The following is a 16224-nucleotide window of genomic DNA, read 5'->3' as shown; positions in this document are numbered from 1 at the left end:
TTACACCAGAATAGGGAAGTTCTGAAGGCAGAAAGTGAACCAAGTGTTCTCCTCTCCATATGAGAGGTTTTCTTTTCACAGGGGAGAAGAAAATAAATGACAACTATGTCATCTTTGAACAACCATTTTCAAAGGTCTCTTTCGTGGTACTTTGATGTTGATACCGACAGACTCTTACTCGGTCTCCTGCCCCTGATTCTTAAGTCACAGAGAATAGATGTTTGTGTGTGCGTGCGCGTGTCATACAGTATTACACAAGACGCTGTGATGAATGGTAATGCCAACTGTCATGTTTGACAAACTGCACAGCGTTCCTGCTGTGGCACTGGATGGCAACCCCCCCACCCCCACCCCCTGTGCTCCTGCTGGTCACAGTGCCACGCACAGGGAACAACATAGTCTAGGTTCAGTGGGCTTTAAAGGATGTGTCGAGATCATGAACTGCAGAAATGTTGTAGAAGTGAACAAACTGTCTATTGTATACTTTTCCAAATGGCCAGGGTGAATTCCTTGTATTTATTTAATCAAAACCAAAATTCTAAATGTTTTCTTAATCAAGCATTTTCAATGTCTTTCACCGCCTCTATTAGGCATGATAATATAAGGTGTTATCAGAAGTAACAATCATTTATTGTGTTGACCTAAAGGAAATGTATATCCTGTGAGATGTGTAGAATAAATGTCATGAAGAAATTTGAAAGACAAGTGAAATTCTAGAAATAAAAGGTCACATCTTTAAGGGACAGACTGAAATACTTGAAAGTGCTTGCTCAGCATCTGGCAGAGTCATCTGGCACCGAACTGTAAAGTCACCAGAAAGATTTGAGGGAGCATATCTAACCGAATCCAGATAAAACAGGACAAATGAACAGGATAAACCCTGTCTGATCCTAGCCCCCTGATATATGACCCTATCTGACCCTAGCCCACTGATAAATGACCCTATCTGACCCTAGCCTACTGATAAATGACCTTATCTGAGCCTAGCCCACTGATAAATGACCCTATCTGACCCTAGCCACCTGGCACATGAACTATTGCAGCGTAGATACTAGGAACTGAGACTGTGGAACTAGGGAATACTGTGATCCTATCCAAAGATACACCTAGACAAGGCAGAGCAGAAAGGAAACAGCTCCACACATTTTGCAAAACATAGACCACCAGGGAACTACACAGTCCACAAACTAACCTGAGACAAGGCCGGGTATAAACCATAGAGTTTCTCTCCCAACACACAAGACTCCAAGGTGTGCAGAAATATCTTGTTAGTGACTCAACCCACTAACCCACTAAGTATTGCAAAAAGCCTACCTTCTTAGGGACAGCATGGGGGAACACAAGGAAGTGGTGACTCAATCCCCGTAATAGGGTCAGTAGCTCAGTCCCTTGAAAACTTTGATTAGCCATACAGGCACACAAGCTGCTTGAGGGAGTCGCTATAGAGCTGCATTTCTCCGGTCCCCAGAAATCTTCTCCGATCTGCTCTATCTTAAACAAAATAATTGACTCAATATTCGATAGATTGGGTTTGTTGCATTGAAAATGTATTTCTAATGTGGTTAAGGGACCATTTAATGTTTTCTATGTAGTGTTTCCTAACTCATTCTTGCTATAATGTACTTAGTAGTTGTTTTGGAGACTTCAAGGCCTGGAGTTGGAGCCCACGATTACCCGTTTATTGAGACAGGAAAGGAGAATCAAATGGATTAGGTTTCAGATGGAGCTCAATACAAGAATAGCACCAATCAATCTGTGCTGTTTCATTCCACGTAATGAAAAATCCATAACCTGTCATAGCAAAGCAATAGACATAAATCGTCTAAAATCTTGGAGAAGAGCCAAGAGGCAAAAAAAATTGTCATAGGAGGGCTTACAAAGTAATTGGCAGTTGAATTACATAATAAGAGCGCAACTATAGTTTTATACCCATAGATGTTAATGTGTAATAAATGAAACCAGGGTTGCAAGGTCAAGTTTCTTTTGGTCTCTTTTCTGTATTCTGGATCCTGATACTTCCAGACTTTTGTGCACTCCTCTATCCATGTGCTCTCGCTTTGTCCGTGTATGTTCACTTGTGTTCCTTTTTGTGCATGCATTTAGCACAACCAGAAGATATGAGGCAGACAGGTTATACTCAATAACTGTTACCTGATGCGACCCGCCCAGCTACACAGCAAGTTAGGAGATGGTATCATCCAGACTACTGTGTAGGAACTTCATGATGACAGCGATGATCTGCTCCCTGTGGTGTCTTTGCTCTGGTTTCTGGGGCATTTATCTAGAATATAGTTGTTCCGTTCCCCAACGAGATGTGTGGGAACAGAAGACTATTTTTACCTCATTATTAGGGCAGAGAACCTTATTAGGACCTCAAAGGGAAGGCTTTAGGGCTTTTTATCAAGTGTCTTTCGAGAACATATGGTTTCTAAACACCATAGAATATTATACATCATAGCAAATGATGTCCTAAATGATGATTGTTGCTCTTTGTATTTGAATCTACAGTATGTAGTTTAATATGTATTTAAATCTACAGTATGTAATTTAATATGTATTTAAATCTACAGTATGTAGTTTAATATGTATTTAAATCTACAGTATGTAGTTTAATATGTATTTAAATCTACAATATGTAGTTTAATATGTATTTAAATCTACAGTATGTAGTTTAATATGTATTTAAATCTACAGTATGTAGTTTAATCTGATTGTTTCCTTTTCTTTCTCCTCCAGTGCATGCGGAACCCAGCTCTGCTGCAGACACGTTTAGAGTTTAGTCTGCTTTGCCACAACCAGAAAAATGTCAGGGTCCTACGATGAATCTGCTGCCGCTGCTGCTTCTGACGACGCCATGGACAGCTTTTGGGAGGTATATCTGAAACAATGTGCACACCGGTCTCCGGGACAACAATCACTCTCCGTGAGACAAACACACCACTGGCCACCAGCATCCTCTCTGTAGGAAACTGTTGTTGACAGAAAGTAAACACTGTGGTCAAGCTGCCCAATCCTGCTCATGGGCAATGGCCATACTTCAGGTTTTCTCTCCAGCACTAATGTAGCACACCTGATTCTTATAATTAGCTGGATGAAAAGCTAAATCGAGTTAGTCACGACTGGGAACAGAGAAAAAACATGGTAACCGGATGGTAACTCTCCCGGAAAAGGGTTGGACAGCCATGTCATTTGAATATTCATGCCCACATGAATGTTGTTGGATATTGATGTTGCTGTTGTTGCAAAGCTAATACCACATTAGTGGTAATGAATTTATAGCACAGAGTCCCTTTTGTGTCATCATAGGAGGAGGACCACAGAGAAACAGACAGAGTCTCTCAGTTATGAGCAGAACAGAGAGCCATTCAGCCCAGATGCACCTGCCCCAAGATCTTTATTCGGCCAAGAAAGCTCTGAGCACCGCATACAGAATAACATAAAACAATGGACTAACATGAAAAGCATGTATCTGACTGAAAGTCCCCTGAAAATATACATCTGCTCAAAGGGAATTTTTTATTACAAATAGAGGACAATGCACTGTATGTGCTACTGACGTCCACGAGACCAGCTGCCATCACTGCAGATGCAGTAAACTGCCCATGTTCAGGCCAGCCAGGGGCCCGTACGTTCTGACAGGGCTGACTGATCTGCGGGCTGCATTCCTGTGACTGTCCTATCTCTGAGATTCTGTCTGCTTGCATTAGAGCCGAGTACAGGATTATAGCAGTCACCGTGCATGAGCGCACACACAGACGTGCACAAAGCCGCAGCCATTGCATAACTACACATGCACAGGCACGAGCCTCCGCCCCTCCCCCCTTCTTTCACCGTGAGCTCACGCCCCCTGCAGGCACGGAGGCGGAGGGGCATCAGAACCCAGTACTGTATGTTAAGGTAGCTTCTTTTAAGGTGGTATGAGAATAATGAGTACAGATGGTCTTTTATACTTATGGTATTGCTACATAATACCTCCTTTTCAACAGTAAGGCAAAGTTATAGGAATAATTATAGAATTCTAGGAACAATTATACAACATTTCTAATTTGACGATGAATGTGATAACTTACATTTGTTAAATGGGCGGTGAAGCGATCCAAGGCATTGCATCGTCGTGTTGAGGATCAGTGCCAAGATGTGACACAGACAGTCATGACCAGGAGTCTTTATTGGCCTCACACCACGCCTGGCTAGGGGAGGAAGGACTGGCAAATCATTCCTTGTCTTACCACGATTTAGCTATACCCAGGTTGGGTGGCTGAAAGATAAACTAAGGTCTGTAGTTAAAGGAGCATTTTCTAGGATGCATTGATACTGCTAACTTCCTGAGTAGTGAGAAAAAAATGCTCTGTGAAGCATGTGTCCCAAGCCTTTTATTTTCACTAATTTGTTTATTTAACCATTATTTAACCATTCTTTAACCAAGTCACCTGAGAACCAATTTTCATTTTTGATTATGACATGGCCAAAAGCATTTGAATGCAAGATTGGACCATCCACAAATAAAGATCAAAAACTATGTATAAATATAAATAGACTATAAATATTGAAGTAAAGATAAATACAGTGGGACACATATACAAATAGCAGTGGGGAACTCAGCAGATGCAATTGTCTCATATCAGCTTTTATTTAATTTTGAAGGTGTAAAGTAAGATGAGCGTGTCAAACTTAAGGGTCTTTTGTAACTCATTCCAGTCACCGGCAGCAGCAAACTGAAATGAGTATCGACCAGAGGAAGAACAGGCTTTGGGAGTAACCAGAGTGATATATCTTCTGAAGCACAGGTTATTATTGGAGTAGCAGATGTTAAGTCATGAGCTAAGGGAGAGAAGGAATGAACCTAAAAGTGATTTAGAAATAAGTTGGTACCAGTGGTGACACGTGTAAAAGCAGGGATGATTAACCATGGTGTACAAGTTCCAGTGATGGGTGTAGAAGAGGGCAGAGGTTACCATGTGGATGGGTGGAGTGGTATATTACAACTTAGAGAGTAACTTTTTTGCAGCAAACCTAAATATTGCGTTGCCATAGTCAGAGATTGTTGAGATGGTCATGTTTACAGGTGTGTACTTGCATTTGTGAATGATGCCTTATTCTGGATATAACTTTAAACTCCAAGTGAGTAATGTGGGTATTGAATGAGAGCCTAACTATATGCCAAGATGTTTGTAGGTGCTGACAAAGTCCAACTAGCACCCATCCAATGTAAAGATATTTTGGGGGGTTCAATTAAAAAGCATACTGTACATTTTGCCTCAAAGTTATTCCTGATGAGTTACTGCAATAAGACATCTTTAATACCAATCACACATAATGGAATTGGGCAGAAAATGGGAGTACAATTAGTTAAGTAATGAATAACAATTTTGAGTATTGCTTGTTTTGACTGAATCCAGATCTAAGCAATGCGTTCCGTTTCACACTTTTATGTGACTGGACTTTAGCCTAATCCTCCTCCGGTCTCTCAGGTGGGGAACTACAAGCGTGCCGTCAAGCGGATTGACGATGGCCATCGGCTCTGCAACGACCTCATGGGCTGCCTTCAGGAACGTGCCAAGATTGAGAAGGCCTATGGTGACCAGCTGACTGCCTGGTCGAAGAGATGGAGACAGCTGATTGAGAAAGGTTAGTACAGGAACTGAAGAGGTCAAGTCAATGATCCAAACCGTTCCGTGGCTCAGGGTCTGTTTAGAGGTTTTGTTGTCATTCCGTGTTAAATTATTGTAACTTCTCACTCTTTTCATTAAGATGACACCAAATACATTAGCTGTAACAGCTGATAGGAGATCCTGGGTCATTTCTGAATTGTAGTGGTAACTATTTTCACTTTGGCACAATGTAAAACAGTTTTTACCGACAGAATGTTGACAAATAATACAATTTCAATCTTACCTAACTATTGCTATACTGCAAAACATCTATTTGTATGTATTTTAGAAACTACTGTGGGCTAGCAAAGTGGCTTGTCTTCTTGATGATGTGTAGAGATGTATTAACAGTCATTAGTGGCATTCAGACATATTTACCACAACCTACACATACTCTTGTGAAATCATCCAAACCTAGGACCACAGTATGGCACTGTGGAGAGGGCGTGGCTTGGTGTGATGACTGAGGCTGAAAAGGTGAGCGAGCTGCATCAGGAGGTAAAGAACGGCTTGCTCAATGAAGACCTGGAGAAGGTCAAGAACTGGCAGAAGGAGGCCTACCATAAGCAAATGATCGGTGGCTTCAAGGAGGCCAAAGAGGCTGACGAGGGCTTCAAGAAAGCCCAGAAACCATGGGCTAAGAAGCTGAAAGAGGTGAGTGGGCTGGATGTGTTGTATACATGTTATTGCAACATAATGTTTTGGCTAACAAGGAGACACTGTTCCCTCTGGTCTTTTTTAAAACCTGAAAACCTGATTTAAGACTAAACAAACTCCTAGCTCAGAGTAGGTTTTCAGAGAATGTTAGACTATGCTCAGACACACTCTGAGCTGTGAAATAAAGAAAGTCATAAAAGTAAAGTCACAACTTCACACATTTTTACAAGAACAGTATTCCGCTCAGATACACCAGAGTCAGACTGGCACAGTGAAACCAAGAGGTCCTACTACTAACACACATGAAGCCTTTGATACTATAATGGGATGAGGTTACACCGCCTTTCCTGTGAGAGAGTCGACATCAGTATGTTTATTAGTCCATTTGTCTTTGTGTCAGTCTGACTGTCTGAAAAGCTATTGATTAGATGTAAGATCGGTGATACACACACGACACAGCTGTCCTCTGAATGGGACCCATTGAAATCAGGCTTAACAGGATTTACAAAAGGCATCTTTTCAGCAAACACATTCTGACAAATAGCTAAATGTAGGTGTATATTCTGTGATGTAATGATAATGACTTGCTGTATCGCTCGCAGAAGCTAAGCATCAGAGATGTATATTGGCCATGCAGAAGGAACAATTAAGTCTTTCTATGAGTACACAAAGATTCTGTATGGGTACACTAAGATTCTGTATGAGTACACTAAGATTCTATATGAGTACACTAAGATTCTGTATGAGTACACTATGATTCTATATGAGAACACTAAGATTCTGTATGGGTACACTAAGATTCTATATGATTACACTAAGATTCTGTATGGGTACACTAAGATTCTATATGATTACACTAAGATTCGGTATGGGTACACTAAGATTCTGTATGAGTACACTAAGATTTTATATGTGTACACTAATATTCTGTGTGAGTATACTAAGATTCTGTATGAGTACACTAAGATTCTGTATGAGTGCACTAAGATTCTATATGTGTACACTAAGATTCTATGAATGCTTGTACAGATGGAGACTGCCAAGAAAACATACCACATGGCGTGTAAGGAGGAGAAACTGGCTGCCACACGAGAGGCTGATGGGAAGACACAGGCTTCTGTCACAACTGACCAGCAAAAGAAACTCCACGAGAAAACAGACAAGTGCAAACACGACGTGCAGAAGGTGAGGCAACGAGGCTCAGGCTCAGAATTTACATCATGCCATTTGACGTTCTTCGTATCAAACAGGTGACAATTCCATTTTATCTAGTGTCATTCCATGTCTGAAAGTGTGCTACTACTGTAGTGAGTGTGTGTGCCTTTACAGATGACTGTGTATATCGAATCTTGTTGAGACTGGTTAAGACATGGTTATGAGTTTCCGTTTCTGTATGCGACTATGCGAATCAGTGCATGTCTATTTAAGATGACATGGTGTGGCACTCTGGTAGATTACCATGGTGATCACACAGGAAGTAATCTGTCTGGATGACTCTCCCACTCCATTGGCCAGGCTCTGGTAAGGAAAAGAGCAGATTACACTGAGAATGGGAGAGTAAAATGCTTACACCGTATGGATGGAGGTTGCTTTGTGTTAAACCTTTAATGCAAAATGCCTGATTGTAATGACATCAAAATCACCTCATTGCAGCCAGATATGGCTGCTGGGGAGTCCTACACTCATTTATTTCCCTTCGTCATAATGGGAATGCAGGAATGACCAAACAGACACATAAGTGCTACAGCTACATGCAGTGGTATAGCTTTTATTTGTTAGACCTCTTATGGATAAAAGCCATTGCGTCCATTTCCTGTGCGGTCTTCCAGGCCAAGGAGAAGTATGAGAAGTCTCTGCTGGAGCTAAGCAGTGTCACACCGTCGTACCAGGAGAGCATGGAGCAGGTGTTCGACCAGTGTCAGCAGCACGAGGTCAAGAGACTCACCTTCCTCAAGGAGATCCTGCTGGACATCAAACGCCATCTCAATCTTACTGAGAACCAAAGGTCTGCTGTTGTCCCACACACACATCCTGCAATATTATATCAACTGCATTACCCTTTACCTCAGCCGTGGCCTTTGAATGAAAGGGTTGTGGAGAGTGGAAAAATACAATTTCATTTGATACAGTATCTAATAGATTGAGTCGCATTGTGATTTATATTATATTATATCATTAAGTAATATTTGTACACAGCAAACTGACCTGATATAAGCCTTAAAAGTAGCTGCGTTTGACAATATTGACAATAATGGAATAATCACAGTTGCGAGATGGTTATGGCCAGCAATATGTTGGGTGCTGATATTCAATAATGGATACAATAATGGTTATTTTGGTGTCTACACTACAGCAAATCTCCTTTGAACAGCGTTTCTACAATAGTGAATCTACAGTAATACAGTCAAAATACCTTAATTACAGGATTAATCTCTTGAAATGCTCATCTGCATTCTTTTTAGTTATTAGTTGAGTGTCTGGATTATTGCAACTATCACATTTTAGGGGATGCCTGATTTATGATGCTGCTTCCATTACAGTTAATGTCAACCAGATTCATTTCAATCCATTTCAGTCTTTCAAAGTAATAACACTAATTGCGTTGATAATGCATTTAATTACGTTTCAGGCAAATTGCATCATATCAGAGAGAGCAGTTGTCATATTATTGCCAGTGGATTGTGATACAAAGACAGGTTCCGTGGTTATTGGAATAAGGAGTTCTTTCAAGTTATTTCCTGACCGTTTAGTCTTGGTCTTTGTAAGCTAAAAACTACAAACCCAGGACTCTGTTCCCTCTTATAAAATAATTCATATAGAGACATCAGTGAATGCAGAAATGGTGTACGTGCTATTGACGATTTTATTATTTGATTGTTGATAATAGCATCTTGCTCCTCAATTCTTGGCAACATCACCATGAAATGCCGTCATCTGTAGAAGTTGACTGTCACATATTCTGTTTTTCTGTCTCCACCTTCTGGCGGAAAGACACCCATCGATCCTGACTACCTAACATCTCACCACTACAGGCATCTGAATGTAAAAACCTCATCCCATGCTATTAGCTGAGCGAATGACCCTGTCTAAACCTTTCCTCCTGTTGTTAGTACTGGAGCTTCGTAAACGAGTAGAAACACCCCAGGGGGAGCGTCACCCGCCAGCTTTGTTATGGCGTCATAAACAGCAGGCCGCCCGGTCTCTTAGCCTCACCGTGTTGTCTCGGCCCTGTGCTTCACAGCTATGGTTCAGTATACAGAGAACTGGAGCGCACCATCCTGGGAGCCAACACTCAGGAGGATCTGCAGTGGTTCAGCAACCACCATGGCCCTGGCATGCACATGAACTGGCCCACATTTGAGGTACTGCACACTGCTCAGCATCGCACTGAAACACCTGTCTGTCAGTGTTTGGAATACTTACAACAGCATGTCGACTAGTGAACTAGGACATTTTGGCAAGAGCGTTTAATACACTGGCTTGCGTTCGGAGGGCTGTCTGATTTCGAAGTAGAAGGCCACTGGCCGGATCTGTGTCTCTACAGTATTTGTCCTTGTGCCTGCTTAACAGGAGTACAACCCAGACGCTACGGCTGCTGTAGTTAAGAGGGAGAAAGTAAAGAAGCCAGACGGGGCCCCACCGACCCCCAGCACCGAACATGTAGCGCCTCCTGGAGACCGTGGCAGGTGAGACGACCTGTCAGCTAGGCAAACTGTCGCTGTGTAGCTCCTTGATGTCCTTGATGATTTCGCACCATTGGTTTTTCATTTTAATTATTTGATTTGATGATGAGGTCTTTCGTAAATGTTGTTAAGGTTTTTAGTCTACAGTATCTTCTGGGGTTCTAGAAAATGCCAGAGAGTTGGAACCTGAAGGAACCCCTGTGCAAAGGTTCAAAGCATGACCTTCTTGTAATGGGAGGTGTTATATTTTTGTAAATCTTTCATCATATCCTACAATAATACACTTTGGTCGCTAAATGTCTGTTAAATGTCATTCATGTTCATCATGTTAAATGTGTTCATTGCAAATATTCATGTTTATGCCTGTTATATATTCTGATAATACGATTCATAGTAATGTGGCTGATTACATATTGAAGAGATAACTACTCCATCATAGGGATTTGGATAGCCTTCGTAATCCTGTGAAATTGTCAGTGTTCCTACACAATGTCATATAACCATGAAGAGCAACGGGAGTTACATTTCCAGGGTCCCTTCATTCACCACCGATTCTGATATCCTCTTGAATATTCCTCTCCTCCAGTGTGAGTAGCTATGAAAGGAACCAGGCCTACAACACCGAGTGGTCCGATGATGAGGCGCCTGCAGCGTACTCCGGTGGTGAGACCAACGGCGCTGGGAATGGGAACTCCTTCGAGGAAGACTCTGGCAGCGCTGGGAAAGGGGGTGCTGGGACCGGGACGGCGTCCGGGGTACGAGTTCGGGCTCTGTATGACTATGACGGACAGGAACAGGACGAGCTCACCTTTAAAGCTGGTAAGCAATGACGGCGCTTCACCATCTTCTTGGCCACGATGTGTTTCCAACTGAACCCTATTTTTGGCTTGTAGATTTGAGTCTAAAGGTAAAATGCACTTGAAAAGCTCTAGAACTATCACTGTCAGTATCACATTATGGATCCAGTATCACTACTTGGCCAAGCTAGTTGAACTGGATATGAGGTACATTGTCTTAACGCTAACCATGTGGAACGATGGGCTGTCCAGCTCCCGCCTATTCTTCTCTTTGGATCAGTGCATACAGCTTCATATTCTAATGTCTTAGATTATTCAAGTTGTTTTGCAAGCCTTATGAAGATGCATAGGCTATCTGCCGATGTCAATACTGATTACTCTAATACAGCGTCACTTGCAGACCGGTGTCAGAACATTCATAACAACCTAAGCATTACAGGATGTCAGAGAGAATAAGTCTAATGTATAAGAGGAAAATGAATCTTACCAGAACTCGTACAAAAGTAGACATGATTAGAAACAAAGTCACAGCAAAGGACCCAGTATCTCTGCCTCCCGTTCCAAAGCCTGTCTTTTTCTAAGAAGAAGATAGTAGTGGTTAGACAATAATGGCCGTATTCTACTTCCATTACAAACACCTGCTGGTCATTAGCAATTGTCTTTTGACTTTCCTCATTTAAAGGATGTCAGTACAGTCTTCATAACAACATCAGTCATCCAGCCTGAACATTGCTTAATGGTGACTAACTAAAGAAAACACATGGACTATGGACCGTCATGTTTTTAAATCATGTTTTTAAATCAAGAGCATAGAATGCATGGTGACTAAGGGAATGTACATGTTCTTCACAGGTGACGAATTGACCAAGACTGAGGATGAAGATGACCAGGGCTGGTGTAGAGGTCGCCTGGATACAGGCCGGGAGGGACTGTACCCGGCCAATTACGTTGAGGAGATCTAATGGCCCCGGAGGTGGAGAACATTCCACTGGAGGCAACTCGTACTGTCCCAAACAATCGCACTGCACATAGCCAGAGACTTACGAGCAACACACCCCTTGCCCAACAGATGCGCCAAGTAGAGGCTTGCCTAAATAAAATCTTAGTGACATAAGAGAAGACAATATATCTACATTATATTTATCCAGTATTTAGGATGGGGAGTACTTCTACACTAAAACAGGAGCGGCATTTATTCCAGTGTACACAAAGTCAAACATACTGTAACATTGAGCCAATGCAGGGACACATTTTGCCTGTCTTTTCAGCTGTGTTCGCTGTAAAGATCATGCAGGTGATTCAACGTCTTAGCAGTATATTCTCCTATAACAGTGTGACGATAATGTAACCAAGTGTATCCACCTACCCATTTAACCAGAACAAGCTACTCAGACTGCATTGTGTGTATGAAGTCATTTTGTGTAGCTTTTTCAATGCTGTGTGTGTTTAGTCCTCATCTTTACATTGGGAATGCTGTGTAGTTATAAGTACCACAAAATGTATCCTTGGTTTGATTGTTTTACTTTTCGTGATTTGGTCTTATTTTTTACTAGTGTGTGCAGTGCTCCAGTATGTGTTTATCTCTGTTTCTCTGTTGGTTTGTCATAGCAGCATGTGCTATGTGACATGCATTCCCTAACCTCCAAGCCATATTAAGGCAACAAGATGCAACAAATCCCCTCATCTGAAAACCAATGTAGAGGATCAGAATTCAACATCAGCCACAGCATTGGAATTCCACCACCACAAGCTATTGTGAGGTGTCTGTCTTCACAGCCAGAGGTGGAGTTGGTGGATAACACTTGTCTCCTTCCCATCACCCCCTAAAATCACAACATCTCATTTTCATTACTTACAAAAGAACAGAATCTAGAATAGCTGTTCATTTTGATTCATCGCTGGGTATTAAATTAAATACCTGTGAACTTCAGCATTTTTAGGGTCAGTAGGCAAAGTATTATCACCGGCTTGTTGTTTCTAATCTGTTGTCGCTTAGAAAGATTGGATTTTTCAAGTGATATAATCAGGCCTATTAAATGTGGATTTCATTTTCCTGCTGGAGTGGGATACAGGAAATGGGAAAAAGGATTTTGAACTAAAGTATGTTAATAGTTGACACTTATCTCATGCCAAGATAGGGACATCAGTTTTTATGGTACCATGCTGCAGATCCTGGTCTTAAAATGCAAACATGGATGTGAATGTACCACTGTTGGTCCCTGGAAGGAGACATGCTGTATTTAACTCAGCATGTTGTATTCCGCTGTCATTGAGAACCATACAAGACAAAAAAGCAGTTACAAACCCATTCACCTACTGAGCCAAAGAATGACCGAAATCCAAAATGCATAAAAGTCTCTCCTCCATGCAAATACTCATATCGCATAACCCTGTCCGGGGTTGTTCTTGTCAAGATGCAAACGCTTCCTATCCTCTCAGTCTTTCTTTATTCATTTAATAGGCGATCCACAGGGATGAAGACAAGAGCAAACCACAGAATGTCAGAAGTCATGTCTTTGTCGTCAGTAATTTATTCTAATTTAGATTCATTCTGGTAGTCTACTTCACACACGGACACCTATCTCAGCCTCTGGTTAAATACATATGAACACAGGAAACACTTCAGTACTTTCTCAGAATCCTAGCTAATCAGATGTTATCTGATGAAAATATTGTTGCCATTACACTAACCAAATAACAATCGCCGTGATGTTGTGGAAGCAGGTGCCATGGACATGAGGTTTGGTCTCCTCAAGTTTTATGTCAGAATATTTTATGGCGGCAACATGTGTTTAATTTATGACTTCAGCTGAGATTCCACTAGGTCTTGGTGTCATGGTTAACAGAACACATCACCAGCTCACAAATTATTTGTTAGTGTAAGCTGTTCAACTAAGCCAAAACAAGTAATACCATGGAAATATCTTATAAACACACACACTAAAAAACACAAAGACAAAAATCTCGGGTAGATATTGTGGGGACAAATGTTTTTATCATCCAGCGTATGAGTTGTGTAATAGAAAAATAAAAATAAAAAAATGCAAGTGATTGAATACTAAGACAAAATGTAGTGTCATACATGTAAATGTGTTACAACAAAATACAGCAATGGAAAAACATTAAGTGATAGGTACCATATCATATGAATTTTATTGCAATGAAATTGTCAATGTACCATATAAGAGCGTGAAGTTACCCCACGCTGTCAGATTTGTATATGATTATGTAATTTAAAGATTATATTATATTGTAACTGTACAACTGTGTTGAGTTGGAAATGAAACCTAACTACGTTGAGGCAGTAAAAAAGGTGTATGTAAATGCTTTTTTATGTTGATTATTCTCTTCCTTATGCACACAAGGGGGCAGCGGCTCATGTCGTGAGAACCCTTGATTAGCAGTGTAGAAGATGTATGTATGTTTATAGTTAGTGATGTCATTTTATCTCCTAACTGGTGTAGTGCCTGTTCATCTTAATGTAACAAAATGTTCATTTAAATATGCATAAAGATGATTATGATTATGATCATGGTAGTAATGAAAATTCTGAATCAAAGTTGTTGTGGTGGTTTCAGTATTGCAATATTGGTTTGAAAGGGGAAAACAAGCTTGTTGAGAATACAAACAAAACATTTTGTGTCATGTGTTTTTGTGTTTTAAATTGATTTATCTGCACACAAAAAACTGAAAAGTACACTGTAGCACTATTTCATTTTAGACAGATTCAAATTGAATCTCAACAAAAAATGAAAACTAGGCCTAGTTCAGCCGGGCCGCTGGTAGTAGTGCCTGTGGTGAGCCCTTGTGCGCCAAGGAGGGGGCTTGAAGAGCATAGCTCTATTTATTTACTTAAATTTTATTTAAATTTTATATTAGTTCTTCCTTTGAGGAGAAAAATAGTGAAGAAGCCAATCCCTGTTAGCTGGCTTTTGTCAGTGGGGGACAACAAGCAAAGTATTTTAAAACGATCACCGCAATAACACAGTATAACAAACTAGCTTGCTTACTAAACCTGTTTCCCCAAGGCTAACTAGTTAACGTCGATAGCAGCTATAGCCTTTGCGTTAGTGGGATGGGCCTAGACATGACAAACAAAAAAAGCGATATTAGAAATTACAAGTATTAAAATGATGACACCTTGCTAATTAGCTATCTAAATAAAAGAGATTATGTTTTGATATGTTTTTTGTTGTTGCTGGGAGAACATATTTTCCATCCATTCTCATACATACTTTTTCTGGCCAGTTTTCCCTAGTTAAAAACATGACTTAATTTTGATATCATTTTGATATAATTTTCATCAATCAGCTAGATTTTAAGTAAGGTAATTTTTACTATTAAATATATCTTCCTATTAATTGCAGGCAGGGCCATGGCCAGGAATCCTGGGCCCCCTGAAACGAGATATGCGTGGGCCCCCTCACTTGATGACATTGACAATATTAGGATTGCTGGAGCCTGCCACGCCATGGGCCCCATGAATCATACCCACCTTTCCGTGCGTTGGCTATGACCCTGATTGCAGGGACAATGGCCATGTCATTTTTTAATACACCCTCCTATGCTTGTCAGCGCTAGTCAAACTTAGCACCTGTCACCTTCCAGCCAAACTCCAGCTATGGAAAAGACCAGGGCCATTTTATGGACAAAAACACCTGCCTGTGCCAGAATTCAGTGCCTTATCATCGGGGGTGAGGCAAAAGAATGTCAGTGTGGTTGTGGAGGTGAAACAGCCAATCTAGTGTCAATACCCCAAAGAGCCGTTCAAGAGCCATTTATCTATGTCACTGAGAACACTAATCTCCAGCTAATCACAAGCTAGAAACTAAAGTACCCCCCAGGTGTCAGTCGACCCTGTAAAGCCAAACCAGCTGAACCAGTTCTGTCATTTTGACTCTCAGCCATGAAAAGTCCCCACATCCATCTTGTACCTCGACGGTCTACACCCTAAATCTCTCAAAACTCCACCCCCCTTGCACCCTGACCCCCCCCCCCCCCCCCCATATACTTTCCTCAGACTGCTCTCAGGTACACGGCTTAAGGCACTTAAGTGGAATCAACCGTCATCTGTTTGGTTTCTTTCCTCCTCTTATAACCACATATTAACCAGCCATCTGGCTCTTACGCATCACAAGACTGGCCAACACTTTGCATGAAGGCAAAAGACACAGTTAAAATGGTTTTAATTAGTGTAACCAATCACAAGGGGTGTGTTTGTTTTGGTGAACAACTTAGACAAGTATCCAGGGAAATGCTTCAAATGAAAAGATTTATTAGAGTAACAAACATTTTCATTCTTGGGATAAACTTGGGTGCAGGTAAGAAAACGATTCTTCAAAAGTAACAAAAGTTTCCTTATTAAGTTAGTAACAAACCACTTCTTCACAAAATAAATCTTCCTCATATATATAGCCTAACCAACTGGTCACATAT

At 41.0% G+C, this 16224-nt stretch overlaps 1 protein-coding gene across 3 annotated transcripts in view; it reads left to right on the top strand.

Moving 5' to 3' along the window:
* The window catches only part of pacsin1a (protein kinase C and casein kinase substrate in neurons 1a), a 36362-nt gene extending 21927 nt beyond the window's left edge, over window positions 1-14435 (top strand). For all 3 annotated transcript variants that reach the window (XM_010891430.4, XM_010891431.3, XM_010891429.4), the window contains 9 exons: window positions 2737-2872; window positions 5472-5628; window positions 6070-6305; window positions 7338-7493; window positions 8138-8313; window positions 9550-9670; window positions 9879-9994; window positions 10578-10810; window positions 11641-14435. In XM_010891430.4, the coding sequence (XP_010889732.1) occupies window positions 2804-2872; window positions 5472-5628; window positions 6070-6305; window positions 7338-7493; window positions 8138-8313; window positions 9550-9670; window positions 9879-9994; window positions 10578-10810; window positions 11641-11750 (1374 nt within the window). In that variant the 5' untranslated portion in view covers window positions 2737-2803 and the 3' untranslated portion in view covers window positions 11751-14435. The remainder of the gene's footprint in view (window positions 1-2736; window positions 2873-5471; window positions 5629-6069; window positions 6306-7337; window positions 7494-8137; window positions 8314-9549; window positions 9671-9878; window positions 9995-10577; window positions 10811-11640) is intronic.
* The last annotated feature ends 1789 nt before the right edge of the window (window positions 14436-16224 follow it).

Source organism: Esox lucius, chromosome 12 (assembly GCF_011004845.1).
Source record: "Esox lucius isolate fEsoLuc1 chromosome 12, fEsoLuc1.pri, whole genome shotgun sequence".
Classification (NCBI taxonomy): Eukaryota; Metazoa; Chordata; class Actinopteri; order Esociformes; family Esocidae; genus Esox; species Esox lucius.
The sequence above is the reverse complement of the archived record's forward strand: the minus strand, read 5'-3'. Positions and strand labels throughout refer to the sequence as shown.